The 13722-nt window shown below is 38.2% G+C and overlaps 1 protein-coding gene across 2 annotated transcripts in view; it reads right to left on the bottom strand.

Moving 5' to 3' along the window:
- Positions 1-13722, bottom strand: part of CDKAL1 (CDK5 regulatory subunit associated protein 1-like 1) — a 715588-nt gene that overhangs the window by 234009 nt on the left and 467857 nt on the right. For both annotated transcript variants that reach the window (XM_011962766.1, XM_011962767.1), the window contains one exon: positions 2989-3134. In XM_011962766.1, the coding sequence (XP_011818156.1) occupies positions 2989-3134 (146 nt within the window). The remainder of the gene's footprint in view (positions 1-2988; positions 3135-13722) is intronic.

The raw sequence follows: 13722 nt of genomic DNA, 5'->3' as shown, positions 1-13722 counted from the left end.
ATAAATATATATACATTATTATTATTTTTTTTTAGTAGAGATGGGGTTTCACCATGTTGGCCAGGCTGGTCTTGAACTCCTGACTTCAGGTGATCCACCTACCTCGGCCTCCCAAAGTGTTGGGATTACAGGTATGAGCCACCATGCCTAGTCTAAAATATTTCATTTATTTCTAAATGTCCATAATAGTTGGAAATTATTCACTAGGTAGATGGACTTCCCCAAGAGGATAGGAAAACTCTTTTTTGCTAAATGGCAAAGTTGATTATACTGTCCCCATGGGAGTAAGACTATACTATTCTTCACACGTAACTGATGGACTAGACAAAATACACAATTTTATGGTTCTGATGAACCATCTGAAACTATGCAAGGATCACTTTTTTATTTTATTTTTTGAGATGGGTCTCACTCTGTTGCCCAGGCTGGAGTGCAGTGGCGTAATCTTGGCTCACTGAAACCTCATCTCCCAGGCTCAGTCGGTTCTCCCACCTCAGCCTCCCAAGTAGTTGGGACCACAGGTGTGAGCCAACATGCCCAGCTAATTTGTATTTTTGATAGAGACAGGGCTTCACCATGTTGCCCAAGCTGACCCTGAACTCTGGAGTTCAGGAGATCCACCCACCTTAGCCTCCCAATGTACTGGGATTCCAGGCGTGAGCTACTGCGCCGGGCCTAGGATCGCTTTATTAGCAGCGATAATCTGATTTCTTTTTTTAAAAAAATAGGTTACCTGACGTTTTCTCAGTCTTCTGCTATACATAAGCAGGTATATCATATTGGCTGCCTAATACAGTTTTCCAATATATCTTACTTTTAATCTACATGTGAAATTACATACCAGGGTTGCTTCTGCCCTTGCTGCATATACACAATACAGAGTTAATTTAAAAATCTCTCAGAGATGCTAACTGACTAGACTCATATTCTACAATCCAAGTGACTCATGGCACTTGAAACTGAAATTATACATGGGTGGGTATGGGATGGAGTGTGATCTCCAGGCATCTCCAATATCTTCTCCAGGTATGTCTAATATTTTCATTGCTAGAAATACTAGAGATACCTGGGAAACATAGTTGGTTCTAGGATCCTCCAGTTGGTTGAATACTTCTAGAAAAACTACATAGACGCCTCACAATAACTCAGAATCCAAAGAAAGGACCCAGATCCAAAGAAATTCAAGAGACTATTTCCTAATACCTGACATGATCATCTTTTTACTTCTATATAGCTCATGGAGGCTGTTGGAACTGTTGAAGATGGAACAGATTTAACAGACCTTCAGAACATAACTTGTGAAACTGTTGCCCAGTTAAGTAGCCACACTAATTCCTCCAACAACTGAGTCAGCTCTCAACCAAATAAAGATAAAAGAGAGGTGCGATTCCCTAACCTCATTTAATCACATAAATGCAACAAACTATCTGGAAAGTGTTCTAGTCTAATCTGCACAGGGGATGCATGTCTATACTCGGGAAAATATTGTGTAACAAGTATCAAGTTTTTATTCGCTACTGCTATAATAGGCAAAGAAGGAAGAAATTTCACAAGTGTAACAACTGACTTGAAATTTTGAAAATATTCCATTTACCAGTGCCAGCGTGCCCAAAATAACTCTCTTATATGAGACAAATTTGCCTGCAATAATAGAAGAAAGGCAAGAAAGGGCTATAGGCCAACAGCAGACATTTCACATAAAAATCTATATTCTTTAGCTTAACACAGTTCTGTTCAAGATTTAAAAGTACTAAAAAGGGTAGAGATCTATTTTCCATTTTCCACTTTGAAGGCTGTAGTACTTAACAAATACATCTTCTATGCACTGATTTGAATATTTGGACAATTAGCTGTAGTTTGAATGTACACTAAGTAGCTTTATTCTTGGTGGTTAGGATAATCAAGAAAGCCTAGAGGTTAAAAAAAAACGTAGGAAGATATGTAAAGGAAAGGTATGGAAGAATAGAAAAAAGAAAAAGATTTTAAAACGATCATATGCAGTTAGGATAAATGACTAATTAAAGGCAGAAAAAATAATTTCTTACAATTTGTATAAAGCAATCATATCCATGCAGTACTCTGACATAGTACAAAGGTACATAATTATAAAGACGATGGAAATAAAAAGTTGTATCTTAATTAAGCAAAACAACAGAGGAAAAGGCTGCGGAAAAAATTTATGAAAAGTAGGAAGACCCAGGCCACAAATATGCCAAGACAAATGACATATCCCCAGAGGGGAGAACAGTGCCACAGACTTGAGAAGGTTCTGTGTGACCCTGGCCAGTACTTCCATTTCCTGCCTGGCATAATCACAGAAGGCAGTCAATGTTTGGTGATGATGAGGAGCAGGGTTTTGAAGAACATAATTAAGGGCTGAAAGTATTTTCTGTGGAAACAAAATTATCATTCATGTCTGACATTGTGTAAATATGCCTTAATTTTGGTCAATAGCAATTTGAACCTTAAAAATTAGAATCCTCAAACCTTCTTGTAAATCACAATTCTTTAAGCAAACTACAGGGCTTTGTGTGTAAAAGCATAGACATTCCAGATACTCTTTAAAAAATGCTGTTTAGTAGAAAATTATCTATTTTTGTAGTGACACGATTTGGCCTTCGTCCATGTCAAAACCAGTTTATAACTTCAAAAAGCCACATTAAAGGAGATTTACACAGAGCAAAAGCTAAAGCAGTTTTCATCCACCAGGTCAGGTATAAAAATAATCACAATTCACATTACCTTAAAACGACTGGCAATCTTACACAAATTAATGGTGTGTCATGTACAGATGGAAGGTGGGTATAAACTGAGGAGAAAGATAAAACCACATCAAAGGTGCCAAGAAGACTTAAAGGCTTTGAAAGCTTCGAAAGTCTCGCCTTCTTTCTTGTACCTTTAATTGTAAGGCTGCAATAAGTGCATTTTTGCCACAAGCTCTTGAAAGAAAAAAGAAATGGTTATTTTCTTAAGTACTAACAGACTTACTTCTCTTTCAGAAAATCCACTACTCTTTTGAAGTCAGCCACACAGTATTCTCTTTTCATTTCCATGAGTACGCTGTCGGAGGCAGACTGGACTGGTATGTGCAGAAAAGCGTAGACTCTGGGGTGATTAAGGATTTTTGCCATTTCCTTAAAAAAATGGAAGGAGAAAACATTAATCATTTTAACAAATTGTGGAATGGTTTTCCTCACATCAACATCACAAGCACAAGCAAATAAACATACTAATTGAAACAGACCAATCATCAAGCCTCTTAAAGTGAACATCAATTGGCAATATTCTATGATGAGATTTGGGAATTCAGTATCACTTTCAGAAGATTTCACAGAATAATTATTTCCTCATGCTTTCTGTTTCTCTTAGGTGACAAAACAGAGATAAACTCATATAATGCCTAAAGAGTAAAAAGATTTTTCAGTACACCAAAACAAACACTATTCCTACTTCACTTCAAAGGAGTTTTACATTCTGCCTTGTTACATTTGTAGGAAAAACATCAATATTTAAGGCAAACACTTGAGATCCCATAATACCCTATACTTGAATAGAGAAAATTTCCAAATTTAGGTTAACACATTTTTTAATACAAATATTATTGCCAGGACAAACGACATATTTGTTAAAAAAAAAAAAAATGAGGGGAAAAAACTCTGCAACTCACCTGTTTCTTTTTTTTTAAATTTCATTCACATATTTTTTGAGTATCTATTATGCAAAAGGCACATGATCAGACAGTAAGGCCAGCCACTTCACCACTGGGTACCTACTAACATTCATACTTAAGATGCATAAAAAGAAGCGAAAGAAGAGAGGAAGAGAAAGAAGAACATATCTTTTCAAGTGAAAGAGAATACATGTAAGTGAAACACATTAAAAAACTCAGAGTGTTTAAAAATTCCTCCAAGGACACAAAGGGGTCGAATAAGAAAGAGTGACAGAGGCGAACTTGTGTAATGTCACCATTCATGCAAGCATTAGGCAAGTTGACTAATGTGGTCCTTCTCCACTGCTGCATGCTATCAGGTCATCGATTTGAAAGACAGGGAGGAAAGGAAGGAGAGAAAGAGAAAAAGAAAAAAGAAAAGAAACAGAAAGAAAAAAAGAAAAAGAAAAGTGAAAAGAAAGAGACAGCAGGCGCATACGGCCTTTCAGAGTCCAGTAGTGAATAAAAACGTCATAAAGGGAGCGGCTCATTAATAACTTGCATGTGCCAGTGATTCTTAATTTTCAAAGTATTGCACTTTCACATCTGTTACCTAATTTCATCCTTCAGAAAGTATTTTGAAGGATCTTATGGAATCAAAGAGCCAGCTAATTCCGTCCAGTTACCTCTTAGCTCTTCAAGAGTCAGTCATGCATATGGATCAACCATGCTCTGTGTTTCTCCATTTTCTTTTCATTGACTGTGAACATTAGCATTTCAGCCAAAGTGGAAGCCCAGAGATGAACTCAAATCAGTTACCTTCTTAGTAGCGGTTGTTTAAAATACTCCTTTTACTAAGAAGTTCAGATTATAAAATAAAATTACTCATAGATATCCTTTATCCACACTTTTTCTACCAGGAATTAATAGGTATATATGCCTTACTAACCTTGTTACATATAGACTACTAAATTGGAATTGGAGTTGAAGAATTTCTTATTTATTAGAAAAACAGCTGGATACACTTTCATGAAACTGTTACATTTCTGGGCTGGGTATTCAGTAGGCTCTTTTTTTTCTTTCTTTCTTTTATTTTTATTTTTATTTTTTTATTTTTTGAGACAGAGTCTTGCTCTGTCACCCAGGCTGGAGTGCAGTGGCACAATCTCAACTCATTGCAACCTCCGCCTCCCGGATTCAAGCGATTCTCCTGCCTCAGCCTCCCAAGTAACTGGGATTCCAGGCATGTGCCACCACACCCGGCTAATTTTTGTGGTTTTAGTAGAGATGGGGTTTAACCATGTTGGCCAGGCTGGTCTTGAACTCCTGACCTCAGGCGATCCGCCCGCCTCGGCCCCTCAAAGTGCTGAGATTACAGGAGTGAGCCACGGCGCCTGGCCTCAGCAGGCTCTTTGTAGCCATACTGGACACCTAGAGCTGGGCGAGGCGGAGCCACACTCACATTACCCATCCTGCAGTAAATATGCTGGCCTTATGCTAGGATCCTCTGCCTTTCAGGTTCTTCACACTTGAACATCAAAATCCCACCACCAAATTTAAGAAACATAATTGTACAAAGATCTTTGTTTTCTAAAGTGGCAGCACTCACAGCTTTAGACCTATCTATTGTGGTGAGAAATGACATTTTGACATGTAATACACTTTGTGAGATGAAACTTCACACTCGGGCTGTGTGCCTTTTTCTCATCCATAAAATGGAGAGAGGGATAATATTCATCTCATAAGGCTACTGGGCTATTGTGAAAATAAATTAAGATAATCCGGCATATACTAATAGAATAAGTACTCCATATGTAAATCATCTAATTTTTAAGTTTTTTTCTTTTGGCATGTATTTTAAGTTCCCAGTAACACAATTTTATATGGATTACAGGGAACCTATGAAAAAATAAATAAAACAGCTTTCTGATAAGCTAGTTCCCGCACCAGCAGGTGAAGGAGAAGTAACTGGCACTGATTTGCATGACATAAATTTGAAAGGGGTTTACCAGCAAACATGACCCCGGGCCAGAGAGGGTGGGGCAGTTTCTCTTGGAAACACTCAGGGTGGCCTCGTACTATAAACAGGATACTGTGCTAGATGAAACTTTGTCCTGCTACAGTATGCCAATTTACTAATTAAAATGTTAATAGCAAACAAGTGGGATAAAAGTGGTGGTTTCCCCCTCCCCCCCACCACCCCCATGGTTCTCAAAATAAACCTTCCCACTAGTAATTATCTTTAGTTTCATACTACAGGCCTTGCAACTTCATACTGCTAGAACACAAAATAAAATTACACTTGCCCCTTAATTAAAGTCTATGTTTCTGCCACTAAGAGAATCATGACTTAACACAGATTAATGTACCCAAGGAGACAAAATACATATTTTTTGTTTTGCTTTTGCCTCCATTCCTCTCCTTGCTCAGCACTCTTAGTTTAGGACAACTTGTGTTCTCTTCACCTTTCAAAAATTTCTTCCTTCATGACTTCTCAGCAACCTGTTCCTGGTGTTACCAAAGTGTTTACTTAGCTCTTCCTGGCAATACAATAATGAATCTCCAGAACTGAACATCACAAGGCCAGGAATTATATTTTACTCTTCCCTCTGGATCTCTACAATAGCTTATACTGTGCTAAGTACACCACTAAACATTTAAATACAGATATGGGTTACAACTACATCAATATACATGAAAAGAGGTATAACTGTAATTTCAATAGGAAGACAAACTTTCATTTAGTAATATTTCAGTTGGGCTCAACCAGGTAAACAAACATATATTCAAGGAGGTAAACAGGCATTTAATCAGCCTGCCTTAATTTCTGGAACAAATGAATAATTATATGTAAATCTATAGGTATATACATAAGTACAGGCATACCTCATTTTATTGTACTTCCCAAATACTGTGTTTCTTACAGATTGAAGTTTTGAGGCAACCCTGTGTCAAGCACGTGCACTGGCAAATTTCTTCAACAGCATGTGCTCATTTTGTCTCTCTGTGTCACATTTTGGTGGTTCTTGCAATATTTCAGACTTTTAAAATTATTATTATATCTGCTGTGATGATCTGTGATCAGTGATCTTTGACGTTACTCTTGTAATTATTTTGGGGTGCCACAAACCGTGCCCATATAAGATGGCAAACTTAATCAATATGTTGTGTGTGTTCTGACTGTTCTTCCAGTTGGCTCTTCCCACCTTGGGCCTCCCTATCCTCTGAGATACAACAAGATTGAAATTAGGCCAATTAATAACCCGACAAAGGCCTTTACATATTCAAGTGGATGGTAAAGTCCCGCGTCTCTCACTGTAAATTAAAAGCTAGAAGGCATTAACCTTAGTGGGGAAGGCATATCAAACGCTGAGACAGGTTAAAAGCTAGGCCTCTTGTACCAGTCAACCAAGTTATGAATGCAAAGGAAAAGTTCTTGAAGGAAATTAAAAGTGCTACTCCAGTGAACTCACGAAAGATAAGAAAGTCAAACAGCCTTACTGCTGATATGGAGAAAGTTTCAGTGGTCTGGATAGATGATCAAACTAGCCACAACGTTCCCTTAAGCACAAACCTAATCCAGAGCAAGGCCCTAACTCTCTTCAATTATATAAAGGCTGATTGAAGTGAGTAGACTGCAGAAGATGTTTGAAGCTAGAAGAGATTGGTTCATGAGGTTTAAGGAACAGTTTCCATAACATGAAAGTGCAAAGTGAATAAGCAAGTGCTGAAGTAGAAGCAGTAGCAAATTATCCAGAAGACTTAGCTAAGATCACTGATGAAGATGGCTACGGCACACTGCAGATGTTCAGTGCACACAAAACAGCCTTCTATTGAAAAATGGCGGCATCGAGGACTTTTATAGCTAAAGTCAATACAAAAGGCTTTGAAGCCTTGCTTCAAAGCTTCAGAGGACAGAAAGACTGACTCTCTTGTTAGGGGATAATGTAACTGGTGATTGTAAGTTGAAACCAGTTCTCATTTGCCATTCTGAAAATTCTAGGGTCCTCAAGAATTGTGATAAATTGACTTTGTCTGTACTCTATAAATGGAACACCAAAGCCTGGTGAGAGCATATGTGTTGACAGCATGATTTACTGGATATTTTAAGCCCACTATCGAGACCTACTGCTCAGGAAAAAAAAGATTCCTTTCAAAATATTACTGCTCATGGACAATGCACCTGGTCATCTAAGAGCTCTGATGGGGATGTACAAGGAGATTAATGTTGTTTTTATGCCGGGTAACACAACATCCATTCTGCAGTACATGGACCAAGGAGTAATTTCAACTTTCAAGTTCATTATATAAGAAATACATTTTTGTAAGGCCATAGTGATTCCTCTGATGGATCTAAGTAAATTAAAAGCCTTTTGGAAAGGACTTGTCATTCTAGATGCCATTAAGAACCTTTGTGATTCATGGGAGGAGAACAAAATATCAACATAAATAGGAGTTTGGAAGACACTGATTTCAGCACTTATGGATCACTTTGAGGGGTTCAAGACTTCAAGGGAGGAAGTAACTGCAGATATGGTGGACACAGGAAAACAAGTAGAATTACAAGTGCAGCCTGAAGATGTGATGGAATTGCTGCAGTCTCATCATCAAACTTGAACAGATGATGAGTTGTTTCTTATGGATGAGCAAAGAAAGGGGTTTCAAGATGGAATGTATTCCTGTTGAAGATGCTGTGAATATTGTTAACAAAGGATTTATGACATTACCTAAATATAGTTGATACAGCAGCGTTTGAGAGAGTTGACTCCAATTTTGAGAGAAGCTGCACTGCCACGGCTACTTTCTTTACCTTTAGCAATCACCACTCTGATGAGTCCACAGCCATCAACATCGTGGCAAGATCCATCACAAGCAAAAAGATAGTAACCTGCTGAAGGCTCCTTTTTTAGCAGTAAAGTATTTTAAAATTAAGGTATGTATATTTTTTACACATCATGCTATTTTATACTTACTAGACTATGATATAGTATAAACATAACTTTTATATACACTAGGAAACCAAAAAAAATCATGTAACTTGCTTTATGATGATATTTGCTATTTTGCGGAGGTCTGGAACCAAACCTGCAGTATCTCTGAGGTATGCCTGTAAAAACCAAGACACTTTAAATAAAGGTAGCCCCATCACGGATTATATGACTAAAGGTATGCTGAAGCTTGAGATTGAAATCACAATGCATTTTCTCTTTTCTTTTCTTTTCTCTTTTCATCTCGCTCTGTGAGCCAGGCTGGAGTGCAGAGGCGCAATCTGGGTTCACTGCAGCCTCCACCTCCTGGGTTCAAGCGATTCTCCTGCTTCAGCCTCCTGAGTAGCTGGGATTACAGGTGCCCGCCACCGTACCTGGCTAATTTTGGTAATTTTAGTAGAAATTGGGTTTCACCATATTGGCCAGGCTGGTCTCGAACTCCTGACCTCAGGATCCCCCCACCTTGGACTCCCAAAGTGCTGGGATTACAGGCATGAGCCACTGCTCCCAGCCCATAATGCATTTTCTTATGAAAGTAATTTACAAGTGAAGGGAAGGGTCTCAGGTTTGACAAGAGAAATAGAAGAATTTAGCTCAAATTGTGGCTGACGAAAGAAAGCCACAGCTCGGTGCTCTGAGCTGGGTGAGTCTGAGCTGAAGGGCAGATTTGGTGGGCATGTATGTGCTCACATGGGAGGGGGAGCAGCTGAGGAGCTCTGGTAGCAGTTAGCATGGAAAAAGTATGTGTTTTAATATTAGGTCATTTACAATGGAAGGGCTGATGTATCAAGGCTGCTTAAAATACAGATATTAACCATTTACAGGCAGGAACTGCAGAATGGCTAGCCAGATTAAAAAAACAGTGTTTCTATCTGGTACTATTCCATGGAGTCCTCATCTTATGAAGTGATAATCATCTCAGTGTTTGTTATTTTTCTCTGAACCTAAAATATAAAGAAAAAAATAAATTGAATGAAAACAGACTTAATTTTAGAAAGCAGTTCTATGTATGGTTACATTTTTAAAAGAACTGCTAAATTTCATTTTTATTGCCCTACAGTCATCAAACTCATCATTACATTCTACCTAGTTTTGAATATATGTACTACTGGCTTAACAAAATCTCTCAGTATGTGCTCGCCTCAGCACCATGGCCCCTGTGCAATTACTCAGTATGTGAAGGTTTATAGAAGATGTTAACACTTGCATTGAGATGCGTTTACATCCACACTGATAGTGATCAAACAGAAAACCCTCTCAGATGACAGCTTTGTTATGAACTACATGCATATTCAAAATTCTAAACTTTACACCGCTCTGTTGTTTTCAGCTCATATAAGTGATATGCTAAAGGAAAAAAAAAAAACCTTCAAAAAAAGATAAACTATCCCATTCCCTTTAAATATTTTCAAAATAGCTTGAGATATAATTCATATACCATACAATTTATCCATTCAAAGTATACAATTAACATTTTTTAGTATATTCACGGGATTGTAAAACCATTACCACAATCTAATTTTAGAACATTTTCCTTCCCCCAAAACAAACCCTGTACCCATTAGCTGCCACTCCCATTTTCCCTCATTTCATGAACCCTTCTCCTAGCTCTAAAACAACCACTAGTCTACTTGCTAACTCTACAGATTTGCCTATTCTGGACGTTTAATATAAATAGACTCATATAATATGTGACTTCTTTCGTGACTGGCTTCTTTCACTTAATGGTTTCAAGGGTTAACCATATTGTAACATCTAAGGATTTATTTCTCTTCTTTTTATTTTCTTTTTCTTTGAGACAGAGTCTCATTCTGTTGCCCAGGCCGGAGTGCCAAAGTGCAATCATTGCTCACTGCAGCTTTGACCTCCTAGCCTCAAGTGATCCTCCCCCACCTCAGCCTCTTGAGTAGCTGGGAAGACAAGCACATGCCACCACGTCAGGCTAATTTTTACATTTTTTCTAGAGACAGGGTCTCACTATGTTGCCCAGGCTTGCTGATCTTGAACTCCTGGGCTCAAGTGATCCTCCTGCCTCTGCCTCCCAAAATGCTGGTATTACAGGTATCAGCAACTATGCCCACCATGCCTGGCTTTATTTCAATTAAATAATAAAACATGGGAATTTAGAATTTATTAAATGTATCATTTAATGCAAAACTATTTCAGATGTTCTGAATTATATTAGCTTGACTAAGGTGGTAAAGCAAGTTTCACCCATATTTCCTGGCTCTAATACAAACATTCTAATGACATAGCCTTGCTACAGATTAGCTGGCACATATAAGATCTTATTAGAAAAATTATAACAGAGACAAAAAAATGGGAGAAAGGTGGGCTGGTTGAAGTGGCTCACACCAGTAATCCCAGCACTTTGGGAGGTTGAGGCAGGCACATCACATCAGTTGAGGTCAGGAGTTTGAGACCAGCTTGGCCAACGTGGTGAAACCTCATCTCTACTAATAATACAATATATGTATTAGCTGAGTATGGTCATGCGTACCTATAATCCCAGCTACTCAGGAGGCTGAGGCATGAGAATTGCTTGAGCCCAAGAGTCAGAGGTTGCAGTGAGGCGAGATTGCGCCACTGCATTCCAGCCTGGGTGACAGAGTGAGACTAAAAAAAAAAAAAAAAAAAAAAAAAAAAAAAAAAAAAGATGGGGAAAAGTATAAAAATTCCTTAGAAAAATTAAGAATCTCTTAAAATGAGCAGAATGTGACAATTAATGATAATGATATTATCTTATCATTTATTGATACTTATTATCAAAAGTAAGAATGAAATTCTTACTTTTATTGTTCTGTTGAGGTAAAATAGGCATACAACTTACCATTTAAATTTTTTTTTTTTTAAAGAGACAGGGTCTTGCTATGTTGCCCAGGCTGGATTCAAATCCCTGAACTTGAGCCATCTATGCACCTCAGCTTCCCAGGTAGCTGGGATGACAGATGCATGACACTGAGCCTGGTTTTTTTTTTTTTTGGTGAGGGAGTCTCCCTCTGTCACCCAGGCTGGAATGTAGTGGCACAATCTCCGCTCACTACAACCTCTGCCTCCCGAGTTCAAGTGATTCTCCTGCCTCAGCCTCTCGAGTAGCTGGGACTACAGGTGCCCGCCACGATGCCCGGCTAATTTTTGTATTTTAGTAGAGATGGGGTTTCACCGTGTTGGCCAGGCTGGTCTTGAACTCGTGACCTCAAGTGACCCACCCACCTCTGCCTCCCAAAGTGCTGGGATTACAGGCATGAGCCACCATGCCTAGGCTTGCCTGGTTGATTTTGAACCATTTTTATGTACACAGTTCAGTGACATTAAGTCCAGTCAATGTTGGACAACCATCACCCACTGTCCATCTCCAGAACCTTTTGATCTTCCCAGACTGAAACTCTGTACCCATTAAACAACTCTCCCATAACTGCTCCCCAAGCCTCTCATAACCACAATTCTACTGTCTCTATGAATTGAACCACTGCAATTGAAATCATATAATATTTGTTCCTTTGTATCTGGCTTATTTCACTTAGCATAATGCTTTTGTCCCTACTGTAGCAAGATTATGTTTTTTATATCTTTTTCCAGACAGTTGATAGCTCTACTCTCAATGCCAAAGCACACTGCATAGATTTGTATTAGCTCTTACTTCCCTATCCTGCAATTAAACCATATGTCCTCATATCCCATGGGTATATCTTGTTTATGTTCATTTCCCTATTCCCTTGCTCAATTCCTGGCCCCAAATACTTACATTGTAGTTGAATGTATAAATGACTGAATGTCCCAATTAATTGATATGGTTATTTTGGCATAAGTCCCACAAAGACTTCTAGGCAATGTTCAAAAGACCAATGCCAGTATTCTAGGCAATCCTATTTCTGGCTTCACCTTCAACACTTACCAAGTCATATAAGATAGAGTAAGACCAGAAACATATTTCATCCATTACTTCATTAACAGCACTGTAACAGCTAGTAAGTGAATTACCAATACCTACATTTACTCTAGCAATTAATAATAAATTGTCATTAATAGCATCAGAAAGTGAATGAGGGAGCACAAGAAAGGAAAATTTCCAATTCTTATGACCCAAATGACAAGGATAAGATCAAGAAAGGGAAATTTCCAATTCTTATGACCCAAATGACAAGGATAAGATATTGTGAACAGATTCTAATTTACATTTGACCTATAACTTAATTATAACAGGAAATTCTCTTCTAAACTGCAAAGAGTTAACATTTTCAGTATTTGTGCTAAAACAGGTTGAGACAAAACATCTGCTGTAATTAGTGTTTACAGAAATGCAAAAGGACCTCAGTGTTCCCTTACCATGACCACTGCATCTTAGTGTCACCGTCACCAGGCTTTACATTTTGAAGATGGAAATGTACATCTTGAAACCAATGATAAAATGCTAACAGTTATAATTACACACACAAACACATTTATTTTCAACTAATACGATCAGTGTTTTGTTTTTTTTTTTTCCATTTATTTCTATTTTTTATTTTTGAGACAGAGTCTTGCTCTATTGTCCAGGCTGGAGTGCAGTGGTGCAATCTTTGCTCACTGCAACCTCCACCTCCCAGGTTCATGCCATTCTCCTGCCTCAGCCTCCCGAGTAGCTGGGACTACAGGCATGTGCCACCGTGCCCGGCTAATTTTTGCATTTTTAGTAGAGACGGGGTTTTACCATGTTGGCCAGACTGGTCTCAAATTTCTGACCTCAGGTGATCTGCCTGCCTCAGCCTCCCAAAGTGCTAGGATTACAGGTGTGAGCCCCCACGCCTGGCCTAATTTGTTTTTAAATTATTATTCTACTCTGTTAAGGGCAAGAAATCAAAATAGAGGTTTTGTCTCATGATGATGGTGGTGGTTATACAGATCTATTTGTATATATTAAAATGCATAGAATGGGACACATAGGAAAAACTCAATTTTGCTGTATTAGCTCTAAAATAAAATAACAAAGAGAAAAACTAAAACTAACAGTGAAATCTTTGGTGATTCAAACACTATATGAACAGGTACATGCTATAAAAAGCCTTAAAATCCACACACAATTGCCTTTGCTCCATTTAAGAAAAG

This window comes from Colobus angolensis, unplaced genomic scaffold, assembly GCF_000951035.1.
Source record: "Colobus angolensis palliatus isolate OR3802 unplaced genomic scaffold, Cang.pa_1.0 Scaffold6, whole genome shotgun sequence".
Classification (NCBI taxonomy): Eukaryota; Metazoa; Chordata; class Mammalia; order Primates; family Cercopithecidae; genus Colobus; species Colobus angolensis.
This window is presented reverse-complemented; position numbering and strand designations above follow the sequence as displayed.